This window comes from Epinephelus fuscoguttatus, linkage group LG17, assembly GCF_011397635.1.
Source record: "Epinephelus fuscoguttatus linkage group LG17, E.fuscoguttatus.final_Chr_v1".
In the NCBI taxonomy this organism is placed as follows: domain Eukaryota; kingdom Metazoa; phylum Chordata; class Actinopteri; order Perciformes; family Serranidae; genus Epinephelus; species Epinephelus fuscoguttatus.
Genome location: NC_064768.1, coordinates 31107215 through 31124742, shown reverse-complemented (window position 1 = coordinate 31124742; position 17528 = coordinate 31107215). Strand labels below are relative to the sequence as shown.

The 17528-nt window shown below is 42.7% G+C and overlaps 1 protein-coding gene across 1 annotated transcript in view; it reads left to right on the top strand.

Annotated features, from left to right (window-relative positions):
- csmd2 (CUB and Sushi multiple domains 2) overlaps positions 1-17528 on the top strand; it is a 291890-nt gene that overhangs the window by 253280 nt on the left and 21082 nt on the right. The window contains exons 51-61 of the mRNA XM_049602272.1: positions 2818-3003; positions 3206-3400; positions 3722-3895; positions 4007-4180; positions 4996-5169; positions 8307-8495; positions 9183-9356; positions 10434-10616; positions 14077-14253; positions 16943-17122; positions 17342-17515. Coding sequence (XP_049458229.1) covers positions 2818-3003; positions 3206-3400; positions 3722-3895; positions 4007-4180; positions 4996-5169; positions 8307-8495; positions 9183-9356; positions 10434-10616; positions 14077-14253; positions 16943-17122; positions 17342-17515 — 1980 coding nt within the window. The remainder of the gene's footprint in view (positions 1-2817; positions 3004-3205; positions 3401-3721; positions 3896-4006; positions 4181-4995; positions 5170-8306; positions 8496-9182; positions 9357-10433; positions 10617-14076; positions 14254-16942; positions 17123-17341; positions 17516-17528) is intronic.

Here is a 17528-nt window from a genome sequence, read left to right as displayed (position 1 = left end):
TTGTATCAGTTGCTCGTCCTGTATTACATTGAATTTGTGAAGAAGACTTTCACAGCGAACAAAGAATCCAAAAAACTGATAAAATTATTGATGAACTAAAGTCATAGGGGTCCGTTTTTAACAGCAGTAAAACTACATCACAATATCCATTTAAAACTCTCACACAGCTTGTGCAGTATAATGCAAGTGTTGTTTATCCAGTCGTATGCTCAGTACCTCCCAAACAGACTGCTTTTTCCAACAGGCAACTGAATGGAAAGTGAAACTATGTTCTCTTCAAAGCCAGTCTCCAGTGACAAAAACAGTAATTTTCCCTCATTGCACAAGAGCAGCCAGCCTTGGTTGGTAGTTTGTGTGATTGTGTGACTTTGTTGAATCTGAACTTACCCTTTAAACATCAAAGTCGCACAATGACACAAGCTACTTGACTGATCGAGGCAGTGATAAACCAGCAGCTCCTGTGTTAGGCAAAGTGAATTACCATTTTTTGTCAATGGTGTCTGGCTTTGAGGAGAGCACAGTTCACTCTCAGTTTAGTTCCCTGTTGAAAAGAGCACTCTGTTTGGGAAGTACTGAGCACACGACTAGATGAATCAGACTTGGATTATACTGCATAAATTTTGTGAAAGTTTGTAAACATATTTTGATATAGATTTGTTGTCATTAAACACAATCCCAACATGAGTTTTTTCCATTTATGGATTCCTTGTTCAGAATGGAGGCATGTGAGAAAAACAGCGTTCTCTTCACCGATTCAGTGTAACACAGGGTAAGTAACTGATACACAATTGGTCAGCTGGGGGGTGAAGTACTTCTTTAATTTAAGCAAGACAAATCTACATGGTAAAATTAGATGGGCAGGATAATTTCACATTGCAGGATTTTATTTAAGTAGCATTTCATCAGTATCATTCTGACTGAGCTCATTCAGCATCTCAAAAGTGATGAAATGAACCTTGAAACAGTGTGGAGAAAACAAGATTTTAACATCCGTAGCCAAACTGGTGCGCCGAGTTAAAGAAGACATTTTTGTAGCAAAATGTATTTTTTAAGTTCTGTCGTTCTGATTTAAGTTGATTGAAAAAGACTATCACTGAATCCATTTGCTCTGGATCAAAGTGTGATTTCAACTGACAGTGTGCCATCACCAACAGCCCCTCAGCCTTAGGCGTGCTTCAAGGAAACTCATTTCACCATTACTCAGAATGGCTTTGAAGATAACATTGCATCAGATTAATGATATTTGGTGTTACCTGAACTGAATTGTTTGATATGTCTTATGGGTTGTAGTCACAGTTATCTGCTTGTCACTGTGCTCATTTTTTACAGTGATGGAATGATGAATAGCAATTACCTATGTTCAACTGAGACTGACAGAAAAAAAAATTAGAAAAGTAAAAAGTATAAATAATGTAATAGCTATTGAGGCGAGATGCATCTACTCCAATGTAAAAATCCTATTAAATTTGACTTTAAATTTTACATGACTGTGATGCTGTTGCACCATCTTTATTGATTTACAATTTAAGTGAATTCTTGATTGGTTTAAGTTCAGATTTTATTCACAAAAGCATGAAATCTAAAGCTCTTCTTCCAGACTCTAGTTTCCAACCAGAGTGATTAAAACCACAGTGGGTCACTTCTATGAAAATAACTTTACGTTATTTTTGCCGAAACTGTCATTATATCTACAAAATGTTATGAGACCATCTGTGAAAAAGATCAAGTCCCACGTCAAACAACCAGTTAGATTGTAGGAGTCTCTCACGCAGTCGTCAAATAAAGATTCTTTTTTTTTTTTTTTCTGTTTTTGTTTGTTTTCGTTTTACTTTCTTTTGTTCTGTTTTTTGTTTTTTGGGGATTTTATTTAACCTTGTTGTATTTCTTTGAATATAAATAATTTACAAAGGTATATGACTGAAAAAAAGTGTATAAAAATGCAAGGAAATTGGAAATATTGTTTATGCTTATGAAGAAGATGACAGAAACATTGCAATAAAGTATGAATAAAGATTCTGCTACTGCATTGCATATTTCTTGCCTCAAACATTTTCAGAAACGCATTTTAGTGTACTGTTTAGTTGTAACAGTGAGAAAATTTGTGACCCAACCGCCATGTTGGGAATAGTCGAGTGACGCACCAGGCACCGCCCACCTGCCTGACCAGCTTTCTCATTTGACAGCTTAACAGTACACTAAAATATGTTTCTGAAACATGTGAGGTGGGATATCCGCAATGCAGTAACAGAATCTTGATTCATATTTTATCAGCGCTGTCTAGTTTGATAGTTTTACTGCAGTACATGATTGACAGCTGTGCTCTGGTTGTTTTCGTTCACCTGCAATAATGCCATTAGAAGCAATTCGAGGGGGCAGAGGAACATTACTTTTCCACAGATCACCTCTCTCTGTACTACTGTGTAGATGTCATGACAGTTTCAACAGATATGACAAAAAGTTAATTTTATTATAGCTACAGGTTCAGTATTATCAGCTACAGTGAAAACCGAAGGTAACAGGGCCGCCTTTGAATGCCTGGTCAAGTCTGAAGTAGGTGTAATCTCTACCTGAAATACATACGCTCTCTCGAGACTTGGTTGTTTACTGTTGCGCAGATGGCAGCCCAAGCTAATGTTTACTGCACATCAATGACGGCTCCGGGAGTGTGTTTGTACAGGAAGCCTATTGTGAGCTAGACACTCTGCATATGAAGATTATTTAAATATACCTCAGTACCTGTGCTTTCCTTCTACCAACCACATTTTTCTTTGTTTTGTTTTGTTTTCCCTTCCCTCCACATCCCCTGTTCCCCTCTAGTTATGTCCTGTGGAATGCCAGTGCCTCCGGTCAATGGCAGTATTGTAGGCCAGGATTTCTCTCTAGGAGCCAGGGCCACATACCAGTGTAATCCAGGATTTCGGCTTGCCGGGCCTGTCACCACCTCTGTGATCTGCCAGGAGTCTGGGAGGTGGAGCCCCATTGAGGCCCCACCCAGATGTGTTCGTGAGTAGTCAGTTTATTAGTTTCAGTGTTATCAACAGAACAAACTCTTTAACTTTGGAATATTTAAAGTTTTGAAACCCACAGTGAGTTCCAGATATTCCCAGCAGGTTTGAGAATAAAGCTAATTTGTCATTATGGTAACGGCCCCATACACAAATAGCTATTTGAGTTCATAATGATTGTTTATCCTCTGACCTTCCAGCGGTGACCTGCCCTGACATCGGCCACTCTGCTGTGGAACATGGGAGATGGAGGCTGATCTATGGTACCCAAAACCAATATGATGCTATAATGATGCTCATCTGTGATCCGGGATATTACTACAGGGGTCAAAGGGTCATCCGTTGCCAGGCCAACAGCACCTGGAACTACCCAGACCCACGCCCAGTCTGCGACAGTGAGTGTAAACAGCACATCCCATTGTCTTAATTCCCTACAGTTTCTAGAGTTAACGTCCTCAGTTTGCACTTATAAATAGAGAAAAACCTCTGCCAGAAAAAAAGTAATTTGTCAAGCATGAAAAATAATTACATCCAAATGTATGGTATTCCACTGTGATGTTACAAAAAAGAACATAACTAAATAGTCACAAATCTTCAAACCAAAACAAAATGGATGAAAGCCAACAAAACCATTTCCCAAACAAAACAAATTAGTTTTGTTGATTATATTTTGACCATATGGGATTGCAACACATGATATTATTTTCTCATTTCAGTCATCTCATGCGGGGACCTGGGGACTCCACCGAATGGCAACAAGATTGGAACACTTACCGTCTATGGAGCCACTGCCATTTTCTCCTGCAACACAGGATATACGCTGGTGGGCTCCCGGGTACGAGAGTGTATGTCCAATGGGCTTTGGAGTGGAACGCAGGTCCAGTGTCTCGGTGAGATCTTAAGCACCCTAAAATGATTATAACTTCATAATCAATTTGTTTCAAAGTAAGTCAAAAGATCTTTGTCTGACCTTGATTCTTTTCTTCCTCATCCATCCATAGCTGGTCATTGTGGCACCCCGGAGCCTATAGTGAATGGACAGATCATTGGGGAGAATTACAACTATCGAGGCAGCGTTGTGTACCAGTGTAACCCAGGGTTTCGTCTCATTGGGGTGTCGGTGAGAATTTGTGAACAGGATCACCGCTGGTCAGGACGCACTCCTGTCTGTGTCCGTAAGTACCAAAACAGTTCATTATTCGTAAAACTACTGGTGATAGAGTGTGTAGTTAAAGCCCTCTAAATTGCACTGGAACACTGGTGGGCTATCTAGGGAAGGAAAAAAGATTCAGAACAATGTTGCCAAGGCATTTTGTGAGTTTCTTTTCTGTATATATTTATTTATCAAACTAAAAAAACAGGAGCTATCAAGTAAAAGTTCAGCTTTTACTCTGTTTGTTTGTTTAACACAAATGTCACCATATAGCGTATACCCTGCTGAAATGTCAGGCAGGTATGAAAAAAGTAGATACAGCCCAAGTGTATTGCTGATCAATGATTCGTAATGACTGCAGACATCTATTACCCAGGGATGCTCTTATCAGGCTGATACCAATGGCCAATTTAGTGTGATTAGACTGGAGCCATCTGGTACTGATCACCAATTAATTCCTGCTATTGAGCATTTTAACAGAAAGTTTTTGCATAAAATAGGCTCTAAAAGCCACCTGTGCCTCATGTCTAAGTGTTGCCATGACATTTTCAAAGATGAGGTAATTATTGCAAAATGATAGACTTTATTCCTCTGTAGTACAAATCATTATCTGAGATTGTTTTAATAGAGGCCAGTGGCAAGAATAGAGACATGCAGCTAGTGCAGCTGCAGCGGGGCCAGTGGGGTAAGAATTCAGGCGCTGTATCCAGTGTTGCAACATTACCTCCTCAAATCCAGGCCTTATTTTTTTCAGGTGTTTGATATTAAACCTTTAGATTCAATAAACTGCTCTTAAAAAGTGTAACCATGACTTTCTTTCTCATATGACTTTCCTAGCTATCACATGTGGTCATCCCGGAAACCCTACCTTCGGTATGACCCAAGGAACCCAGTTCAACTTAAATGATGCTGTGCGCTTTGTCTGCAATATTGGATATGTCCTGCAAGGGGCCGTAAAGTCTACCTGCCAGGCCAATGGGCAGTGGAGCAACGCCCTTCCCAGGTGTAAAAGTAAGTACATGCTCATGTTATCAGTCAGTCCAGGTGGCATCTCACTGACTGGTATTCAGGGGGATGATGCATGCATTTGTTTTGGAGAACCTATGCCTGCAAATGCATGGAATGATAAATGATAAAAGAACAGACTGAATATATGTGCCTGGTCCCTGTTACCATTGGATGCAGTCGGCAGTTAAAACTTAAATGCATTTATGAGCGCTGGACAAGCCATTGCCATCAGATTTGTGCATAGCTAATTGACTGAGGTACGACATTGTCAAAAAGTGTGCTGGGTTTCACATGCTTGCCTGCAGGAGTACAGTTTTGTGTTCTCATCCATTTGCGCAGGTATGTATTAAATTACCTATTCTATCGTGCAAGGTCATATCTTCTGTCACCAGAGATGACCCCAATCACAGAGAGAGCGGAGATGAAGCGCAGAGACAGCCAGAGGGAGAAAGAGTTTTAAACGACGCATATTAGGGGAAATTGAAATGAAAAACCAAAGAGAACCTTGGATTATTTAATTACCACGGTCTCAACCACTTGGTCCTTGGAGGTTCCGGATAATATTTACATTTGATGTTATTTCCTCTCACCCTAGCTACCTTTGTTGCACCCTAAGGCTCACCTGTCTGTCAGGGAAACAAACCTAGTTAATAACCAGGCAGAGACAGCCAAAAACAATCACAGGATCCTTGAGCTCGTGTGAAAGACAGCAGCCTTCGGAGACCCGCATCCTTGCTTTTGCTCAGAATAAGAAGTACCCGGCTCTGCTTTGAAGCGAGGCAAGGACTTTTAATTTGGCAGTGTTTTTGCGACAAGCGATGTATCTCGGCACCCACGTCTTGTCTCTAAGTCCCCACTAACTGAGGGCTTTGTGACAGGCACAGAAAGAGGCCGCTCGCAAGGTCGGGCCCTGTATATGACAAGGCGGTGACAGAATCAGTGACGGATTGACTTATGAGTTTGTTTTAAATGAGGAGAGAAGAGATTTTTTTAAGACATTTATGAAGGGATGAGGAGACTACGAGTCCCATAGGAATCCGTCTTCAGTTGTTAAAAAAAGAGAGAAGTACATTTGGCTGCTGCATGCATAAGCAGGCGAGATCTTCTCCCAGACGTGCGCCTTAAATCTCTCCGCTCTAGTAGTGACATCATATTAGCATTGGCCTTGTTTCCATGCAGATGCTGACTCTGAGAAGCATTTTGTGTGAGACTGTGTGTGTCTTCCGTGTGTGTGGGTGGGCTTAGGTGTCTGTTTTGAAAGCACATTATCCGCACTGTTGATGTGGAGACATAAGTAGCTCAGGGGTCTTTTTGTCAATCAGATTTATCACCTTAATTACAGCATTCTAGACATATCTGGTGAGGCACGCTCTCCTGTCTGCCATGTACTTCCTCCTCTGAGTGGAAAACTAAGTGCAAGGATGACACCAGCTTCATCCATCTCACCTTAGCTTAGCCATACCATGGGCTCTTCTTTTAGAGGGACAGATAATAGTGGATAGTTGCAGATGGCAGGGAAAAAAGGGAGGGGTGGGGTAGCAGTCAGTCAGACAAAGGTAATGATTTCCACAGTCCAGATTTTAGCTTCAAGAGTCTGTAGGCTCCATCAATAATGCAGGGAGCAGGAGAGCGCTGCCGGCCCAGCCAGTCTCCTATCCCTCTCTAATCACCACCAATTTGAGTCACAGCAACACAGCCACAACAACGCCTTCTTTGGACGACTCGTGCGTGTTTATTTGTCTTTCAGCGATAAAAGGCAAGAGACACAGGACAGGAAAAAAAACACACTCTGACACACCACTTACAGGGCCGTTACTTGGAAGGAGGCCAAGAGGAGGATAGGGTGACTGGGGTCTCCACTTCTGAGTGGAACAGAGATGAATTACCTCAGCCCTTCTTCCCCTCTCACTTTTATTCTTCTTTTCCTTTCATCCCTTCACTTCCTCCCTGCCTGCCCACTGGGCCACACACAGAAATGCACCAGGAGGTCAGTCGTTTTAGATGATTGTTGGATCGCTTTTGGGCCCATGTTGCCCGAGCACATTTATTCAAAGCCGAATTCCAAGCTTGGAAAGTCTCGTGCTGAAGCAGCTCCACTGCTTCAAATACACTTTGTAGTGTCATTATGCGGTAAGTTGTAAATGATGGCACCATGGGTCAGCATGGGTCTACTGGAAGGAATACATTATAATAGGTATTTGGGGGGTGATTTAGCTGTGCTGGCCAGCTTGGGAGCATGAAAACGAGCAAGCTTTTAGGCACATTAGCATACAATGGGTTCATTTTGGCTGTGGCAAAGGCACGCTCATGGGGCAACACTGGCAAGGCAAACTGGGGCATAATGGCTGCATGGGTAGTCTTTTAGAAGCCATTGGAGTTTTGGCATCAAAGTACATACTTAGTTATGGTTCACAGTGTAGACTAGACAGCAACTGTTACTCACTGTACTCTGACTTTGTTGAGGCCTTGTAAGGTTTTGGTTCGTGTCTTGTATCTGAGACTCTCAAGATGGATTGGTGCTGGTAGCAGTCGTAGCCTGACATTCTGTCATGAATTTTAATATATTCTGCACCATCAGGGCTTCTTCCTCTCTCACTCTGTACAGCGCCCCCCTCGCTGTCCCTCGCTCCTCACTCATCCCTCATTCTCCCCTTCCCTAACTCTCTCCATCTGGTGCTAAACTGACATGGTGCCTCTTCTCCTGTGAGCTCCCCATCCATCACCATCTCTGCACCACGGCGGCCAGCAGGAGACTGGCTCTAATGAAGCAAATGTTTATTTCCGGAGCCTGCCTCCTACTTCATTTGGATTGGGGTGGATGGATGGATGCTGGATGGGTGGAAGTAGTAGATGAGAAAAAGGCATGGACAAGGAGAGTCAAAGCGATAAAAAAAAAACCCTCTGCTTGTAAAATGGGTGTGTTCCCTCTGTGTGACAGAATGTCATATATCTATATCAAAATAAATGGTGTATTATTACAAAATGCCCCCATTCGTCTGTCTTGCCAGTAACGTTTGAAATATAATAATCAAAGAACAGTAAATCATCAATTCCAGGTTAAATCATTTGTTGAATTGAAACTAAATGCTCACACAAGATTGTCCTTTACTCCCCCCCACTCTCTGCATCCCTTTCTCCAGTTGTGAACTGCACAGAGCCTGGTCATGTAGAGAACAGCATCAGGCAGGTACTGCCCAGCGGGCCTCATCGCTACAGCTTCCAGACCACTGTGTCGTACCGCTGTAACCCGGGCTACTACCTGCTGGGCACCAGCTCCATCTCCTGTCAGGGGGACGGTACCTGGGACCGCTCCCTGCCTAAGTGCCTGTGTAAGTACCTCAGGGGTTGGTTGTAAGTGGCACTGCATGAGTTCCAGTGTTTTGTTTAGTATATACTGAAGTATACTAAAACTGATTTCTGTGAAGCAGAAATATTCTGTCCCCCTCTTTTAGCGTTTATGTTAAAATAAAAAATAGTGGCACATGCCAATCACAGCTTCTATTAACTCAACTTGAACTCTTCAGATATTTTATTTTGTGGTTAAAAACCCAAAGATATTACAAGGATACTATAAAACAAATCATTTTCAGAAGCTGGAAACAGATAATGTTTAACATTTTCCTTAAAGTATGACTTTTGAAATTTGTTGGGGTTTTTTTTGTTTTGATTTGAGCCACTAGTTGATTAATGGACTAATAGTTTCAAACTTCTGGGTTTCCTTCCTTTCTGTGTAGGAAATCCTTTGCATTTGTAATCTAAACAGCCTCAGTGTGATGAAGTGATGAAGCAATCTGATGGAACTAAGTATCTCAATTGGTTGGAAAGTTTCTTTGGTAAAATTAGTTCTAACAAACACAAATCGAATGTCGCCCACCATTATTACACTGTATGCTTTTACTAAAACAAGGCAATCTTTTCAGCATGTGGTGTATTTATCCCTTCTTCACCATCGGCCTTGGGGTAGCTCCACTTGCTCACTGGTCTCTTTCTCTCGTCTCTCTGCTCTGATTGGACAGTGGTGCTGTGTGACCGCCCCAGCATGCCTCCCTACGCCCAGATCTCCGGCGACCGTCGGACAGTAGGCTCAGTCATCCGCTACAGCTGCATCGGCCAGCGTACCATCATCGGCAACACAACGCGAATGTGCCAGCTGGACGGCCAGTGGAGCGGCTCGCCACCACACTGCTCCGGTACGGAAAACTACACCCAGATTGACTGATTCTCGTCCTCTGTCTCACTCTCTGCCTCTGATACTTGATTAATTTAGATGAAATATCACCACCCAGTCACACCAATGCTCTCATAATGCCAGGCCAACAAATAAAGAGTTTGGTTGGCAGCTGTTAGCAGGTAATGAGCGAAGTAGGTGGAGTAAAGATGGAGTTGCCTGTCTGCTCCATAGGCCTCAAGGGCAAAGAGAGTGTCCTCTATAAAACTGCTTTAATCTGCTCATATTAGACTGAGGAACAGAGACGCCCACACCTCAGCTGGGTTATGAAGCACTATAAAGACGTCAGCCCCCATACTCTCTCTTCTCTTACAGCGATTCACCTCACAGCTCCCACTAGTATACTTAATACACATGAGAAAAGCCATGGGGGTGTCCACTCCACACATGCAAATAAGCATCGGTACCAACACAAACACATTCGCAAAGATGTGACAGAAACACGCACAGACATAGACGGTGACTGACATACACAAAGTAGCCCACACGCAGACCCACGGGCCAACAATAAAATTTCATGCTGACATGTTTAATGTCACAATTCACGACATTCATATATATTCCAGGAATTGCCAGTGTTCTCTCAACGGGCAATAAACACAGCCTTTTTATAAAGACTTGCCCGAGTTTCTTAGCTACGCACTATTGAAGTGATGTGCACCAGCGCCTTGTAAAATGAGGAGCAAGTAGCAGTACACAGCAGCACTAAACGGTTTGTGATTTTTTTAAACGCCGGATGTGGAATTATGAAGCAAGTGGAAAAATATATGTCGGGTCAATGGAATGAGAAATGGCATCCTATTGCCCATTTTCTGCATGCTGAGCAAATAGATATAATGAAACCTAATGTATTTGGGAGGCTCGTCACTCCCTAGGGAGGTGGAGGGATGTGATTTCCTGTTGCATTGCAGTTGCGGGGGTTGGTTGTTCCCCGTCTAATCCCATTATCGTGTTTTGATACTAAATTATCACTGGACAGAGTACATTTCCACTGTGTCGCCACGAGTGGTATGTGATTGTTGTTGTTTTGTCTTTCCAGGCGAGTCTGCCGGGCTGTGCGGAGATCCAGGCATTCCTGTCCATGGCATCCGTCTGGGAGAAGAGTTTACAGTGGGCAGCGTTGTCCGCTTTAGCTGTGAGCCTGGTTTCATGCTGAAGGGTTCGCCAGAGAGAACTTGTCTGGCCAATGGGACCTGGCTGGGCACCCAACCTGAGTGTCATGGTAAGGAATGCATATGTGTATTTACTATGTGTCTATGAGGTCATTGCTCTTGGCTATCCAGTTCTTACAGACTTAAGCCGCAGCCCTGTACGCACTCTTGGTGGTAAGTTGTGTATGTTCAGTGTACTCTACGAGGCCTGTGCGTTAGAATCTTAAGGTTTCTCCCCCAAGACAAGAAGTGTATGTTAGAGTCTGGTGAGGTGGGGGTAAGGTGGGATCAATAGGCTGATTGGGGTGGCATCCACCAATCTATGGTGAAGAGGGAGCTGAGCTGGAAGGTGAAGCTCTTAATTGAGAAGTTGATGTAGGTCCATCTCCCACCTGTGGCCAGGAGCTTTGGGTAGTAGCCAAAAGGATGCAACCCTTTAGGGACAGGGCGAGCAGCTTGGATATCAAGGAAGAGCTCGGAGTAAAACAGCTGCTCCTTTGCGTTGACAGCAACCAGTTGGGACTGTTCAGGAATCTGATCAGGATGCCTTTTCCTTGTGTACTGTGGGAGTATTCTGGACATGTCCAACTGGAGACCTCGGAGCAGACCCGGAAGACTACGGCAGGATTACATATCCCATCTGGCCTGGGATCACCTCAGGATTCCTTATGAGGAGCTGGAGGACATTGCTGGGGAAAGTCATGTGTGAGCTGCTGATTAACTTACTAGCACCGCAACCTCAATCTGGATAACTGGTGGAAAATGAATGGATGGATGGTTTGAGAGACGTCTTAGGAGCAGTGATGGATGAACATAATATTTGACCATCTAGTAACACATGAAACAGGCCAGCTGTTGGGTTATGATTGTGCAGTAACTGAAGCTGATGTTCACTGAACTTCCAGCGCAGTATGGACATGAATAAGACATTTATTCCAGTAACCAGTATTTCCTTTAAGCTGTCTGTTCTGTAGTGTATCTTTTTTCTATTTCTTCTTCCTTTCCTCAGAAGTTCGTTTAATTACTCCCACTGTATTTGTTTTACAAACCTTTGTATAATTTCAGTGGTAATAGACACCCAAATAATTTCTCTTAATTGGAGTTCATTGTGGCCTAAGTGAACATTTTAGAATGCGGTAACTTTACTGATGAGTATTTATATTTAATCACCTCAACATTTTGATGTCTTTTCAGAGCCTCCACATCAACAAACCACACTACTGAATTGCGCATTTTAAGCCATAGACTGTGGCGTGTACTGTAGTCACTGATTGTGTAATTAGCTGCTGCCTTTGCAAACTGAATGAAAGGCACATCACAAATTTGCATGTGTTTTGTGTGTGTTTGCAAAAATGTAAAATAGTGATTGAGCAAGAGAGAATGGGGGACATAACAGAGAATGCTTTCTCTATTGATTAAACACCATAAGGCTTTTATTTATTTATTTTCCTTGTGCAACAATGCATCCAGTCTGCTGCTGACACCTGAAAAAGCAGATTCTCTGAATGTGTAGCATCCGATCGATGTGGGTCTTAAGGCCTTACACTATTCATTATTATTGCAGAGAAAGGACAAAGACATTACAAACAGTGAAAAAACTACAGAGTGCACTTCTTTTTCTGCTGTCAGACACAGAGTAAAATAGAAAGAGGTTGTTAAGGAACATTTTGCAAGCACTTTAATGTGTTGAATTAAGCTTGATGATGTTTCTTTTCCATTTCCTTTGATATAAGGATTCATATCAACTTTATATTTTGTATTTTTGTTTTGGGTCTTTATTCATGACTGTGTGTTAACCTACATTTTTATGCTGCATGAACAGCAGACAGGGTTTGTCCAAGGGGCTTTACTCATGCCCCAGCAACACTAAAATAATAAAACTATCCACACACTTGCAGTTGCAGTTAAGTTCTAGCTGCACTTTTATTTTTATTTTTCCTGTTCTTTTCTTACTCTCCATGAACACACAACCCCTTCTATTCTGTTTTATTTCCTTCATCCTGTCTGCCAAGCTGTTTTTCACCTGTGCTCTTAACACCCCCTACACACACACGAACCACCACCACCACCACCTCTCTCCCTCACATTACTCTGTCTCTTTCCCTCTCCGGCGTGTGGTATGCCCACTAGCTGAGGTTGCCCACCTGTTCTCGGTTGGCACAGACTTCAAGGGCCAGGCCACATCTGGTCATTACGGGAGGGCGAAGCCCACGGGGCTCTGAGGGCCCGGGGCAAGCTGGAGACTGTAATGAACAGAACCAGTGCTGGCGGCCGGACAGACACCAAGGGACTTTGTGAGCAAAGGATGTGTCCATCAAAGCAGAGTTACTTATGAAGTAGGACACAGGGGAAGATGAGCGTGGTGGTAGGGTGGGCGGATGAAGAACAGAGGGAAATAAACCAAGTGAGGAACTCATATCAGACATATCATGCAGTATGAAAGAAATATAGTGGAAAACCAGCCTACATTGGTTTAGTTTACAGAGCGGGTTGTATTGAAATACTTAGAACAGGACAAAGGTCTGCGCCAATGGGTTCTGAGAAACTAAATTTTAATTATCACCAGAAAATACAAAAGATTTCTGTTTGTGGTCCATTGCCTCCGACTAATAACTGGCTACAAGGTATAAATGAGTTCTAACAACTTTATTTAGCACTACATTTCTGTGTCTACGAATTCTGGATAGGTTAGAGGGACAGTTCACCTCAAAATCAAACATATACTTTCCCTCTTACCTGTAGTGCTGTTTACCAGTCTAGATTGTTTTGGTGTGAGTTGTCAAGTGTTGGAGGTATCAGCCACAGAGATGTCTGCCTTCTCTCAAATATAAAGGCACAAAATGGCACCCAGCTTGTGGTCCTCAAAGCTTCTAAAAATAAAACGGAAAAACTCTGTTGGCATTCTTTTCTTTCTGCTGAACTACACCCACAGATCATATCACCATGCAGAAGGAAGCGTGCATCTACTCATGGATGAGAGGTTCGTGCTTGTGACATCACGAGGTGTAAACATTAATGGCGTTCTCCTCGATTGAGCTGTAATGTTAGCTAGCTCAGTGTTGCTAGGTGAGCTAGCAGTAGATGCACACTTCCTTCTGCACTGTGATATCGTGGGTAGATGTAGTTTGAGATAGAAAGAAAACAGTTCCTCCACAAAATGTATCATACAGACATTTTAATGGCACATTGAGCACCACAAGCCGAGTGCCATCTCGTTGTATTATATTCGAGATAAGGCATATATTTTTGATTTTGGGATGAACTGTCCCTTCAAATAGAGAGATAAGTGCATGGAAAAATTGGGTGACAGTTCATCTCTAATTCAGACTTTGGACTCTAATTTTCCCAAAAATGCCCAGATGAAGCAAAGCCTGCGGTGGTTCTGTGCCAACACTCCGCTCAACCTCCACCCATCTTCCCAGTCCACACCACCCACAGCACCACTAACTTACACCATCTCCTTTGGTTGCTCAGGATTTAGGAAGTAAATAATCATAACCTAATCTCTCTCTTTTTCTTACCTGTTTTCAGTGATCTCTTGTGGCAACCCGGGAACTCCACGGAATTCCCAGATCCTGATCCACGATGGTTTAACGTTCTCCAGATCCATAACTTACGCTTGCAGGGAGGGCTACTACTCCACTGGCCTGCTTACCCGACACTGCACTGTTAACGGGACATGGACCGGCAACATGCCCGAGTGCTCTGGTAATTAACAGCGCTCATAGAGAAGGAGTCTATGTGTATCTGCTTACAGAGCTTACTTTTTGGCCATATTTAAATTGAAATTCATGCTGCAGTTGTGAATGCTTTTCATTCTCCTTTGCTTATACACATTTATTTCTGAGTTGTCTCCTTGGTGGCGTCTTGTGTTTATTTGTACTACTAGTTTACACTTTGCAAATTGGTGAATGGTTCTGACACCAGAAGAGTACATATCCAGACCTTGCAGAGGAGGGGTGTACAGTAATAGGTAATACTATGCACAGAATGGAGGAAAACATAGAAATCATTATTGTAACAGCAGATTTTTCTTTTATAATATGGATGAATCATGGATCCCTGGCTCTGTATGAAAAAAATTAGTTTTAGGTCTTCTCAGATGGCACAGACCTGACTGACAGCCCTTTATCATCATGCCTCACAAAAGACACACAGCTGCTGTACAGAGCAGAGAGACCCTGGCAAATAGAGGTCACCAAGAGAACCACTTTCTTCTGAATGGAGAGGATAAACCTTAAGCAGCACCATTATGGATTTCAGAACTCAGTCATTTATCGTAGTGAAAGGGTACATGTTGACGCACTGCTATAGAACATCTTTAGCAAAGGAAGGGCATGTGAATAGGACCACTTACAGTTGAATGATTTCTTTGGATCTCATGAACAGTGTATGATAACAAGAGATTTACCTGACAGAGTTGGCAGTGTTGGTAATCTCCTTTCTCCGTTTTAGCTGTAACATACTAACTGTAGAAGCAGAAGCTTTCAAATAGGCAAAGTCTCTCACGGACGCCCAAGAAGCATGACTGTCAAAAATATTTGTGGCAGTTTTGGTCGCTCTAGTTGCTCATCATATGAATCATTGAACGTTCGATCCTGCTTGTCAATTTAAAGGAGCCACAAAGCAGACTACTGGCCAGTCACTGGCCAGTGACTTTGTCCAGTCAAAAAGTTTATAGTTGGCCTACAGAAAGTTATGTTTGGTCAATGAAAACAGAAATAGAAATATCCCATTCAAACCAAGCAGGGAAGACTTGCATGCTACGTTGCAACATTAGCCTGCCATTGTCTGCTCTATTACGAACATTACACATTTTAAAACTCACCAGACCAACCACCTACCTCCGCGACACGGTCCCAAGCCTCATTCTTTTTATTTTGGTTTCTGTAACCGAACAGCGACACATTATAAAGGACTGAGTGGGCGCGAACGCAAGTAATCAGTTTCTTGATATCCATTGTCGGAACAAGTGTGCTGTAGGAACCAAAGTTACGTGGCTTGTTCTTTGGGACCTGCTTTATGGAAACACGCCAGAATTCCGATTGGTTGTTGCTGAACCGCATGAGAGCTCATTACCATAAAGTAAAACAAGTTTTAACACCCCTCCGGATCCACTCCAGTCGCTTTGGCCGCCCAAGACACACGGCTGACGACAAGGTCGGCGAAGTCACCGGGCTCTCATTGAAAATGAATGCCTTCCGCTGTTTTGGAAGCTCTGGTCGCTGTTGGTTTGAACGTACAGTTACTTCAGCTGGAGTTTACATTGATTTAAAAAAATATTTGTCAACAGTATCGAGTACCAAAGCAGCAGACTGTCTGTAAGTGACAATCTAAGAATACTGTTATGTAAGAGGAGAAATGATCTCACTGTACATCTGACCTTTACAGTAGATATTGTTACAGGGTACACAGACCTAGATAGACATATGGCTCCCACCGACACACTCTTACCAGCCCAGTGGGAAATTTAAGTGCTTGCTCAGTCATGGGGAGACACTTCGAAAGGCCCAGTTTCCCCACTCTACTGGGAATTTTGTTGGAATGTTGGTCATATGCATTTAATAATTCCTCTTTCTGTCCCATGGCAATTTAGCGCACGTTGTCCTTCTGTGCCCTGGCTTCCTCTATCTCAGATATTTGCAGCAGAGCTGAGCATCGACGCTGCTGAGTCACACAGTGAAATTCTCACTGTTGTTACTCCATCACACTATTTTCCCCACAGGATGTAAAAGTATAATCAAGGAGAAATGTGGTTCATTTCAGGGCTTTGGGGAGCAACTGTAGAGGGATACCCATCACAAGATTCTGTCTCTCTGCACCCCTAAAAGCTCTGAACTGGAGATAATCAAAGCACAAGGACAGTTCTTTCAGATAAAACACATGAAGTTACACTATCAGTGATGGTGATAGAAGTAATATTTTTAAGCACATACATATAATAAATAAATCATCCAAAAGTGGTCGTCCGTTAATGAATGAAGCGCTAATTATCTATGAAGACACATCATCTGTGTTGCTTTTTAGATTGTTAGGTTTTGTTTGTGAGGTGAACTGCTTGTGTCAAGTGCATAAAACAGTTCATTAACTCTGAGGCTCCATTCAGTATGCATGTTAAATAGTTTGTTTACTTGCTTGTATTACATCCTAACTATGTGACATTGATCTCCTGCTTTAACGAGTACAATCAAATGTCAAACAAAGTAAATAATTGTATAACATGACTTAGATGTGATGAAATAGCGAGCTGTATCAATCTTCCTTTGGATTTTATTTTTTATGTTGTCTGATCCAAACAAACTTCCTCATGTGTTACACTATGCTTGTCTTTATTCTTGAGTTATATCACCAATTTTCATGAGTTCTTACGTCTTTATGTTATTTCTCGTTTCTGCAGTTATCAACTGTGGTGACCCTGGAGTGCCAGCCAACGGGGTGAGGTTGGGCAACGATTTCACCTACAACCACACAGTGAGTTTCCAGTGTTCTCCTGGTTTCACCATGGATGCTGACCGCGCCTCAGCTCTTATCTGCACCAAGGACCGCACCTGGAATGGCACCAAACCCCAGTGTAAAGGTAAAGTCGTGTAGGATTATGTGAATGACAATACAGTGATGAGATAAATGTAGATGATGGCATAGGCTACAGCAAAGGAAGGGGTGATTATGGAAGGCTAGAGCGAATGACGAAAAAACTATACTTGATACTTACTTGAATACAATGGCAAAAAGAAATCTGGAAATCATCACATACAGAATCCATTAAGCCCTGCAATGTCTCCTTGTCTCCTTGCAGCGATCGTATGCGGTCCGCCACCTGTCATCCCTAATGGACAGGTAGTCGGCACAGACTTCACCTGGGGCTCCAGCATCAGCTACTCTTGCAACCAAGGTTACCAGTTGTCCCTGCCCACTGTGTTAACATGTCAGGGCAACGGCAACTGGAGTGGAGAGAAACCCCAGTGCTTCCGTAAGTGGCACCA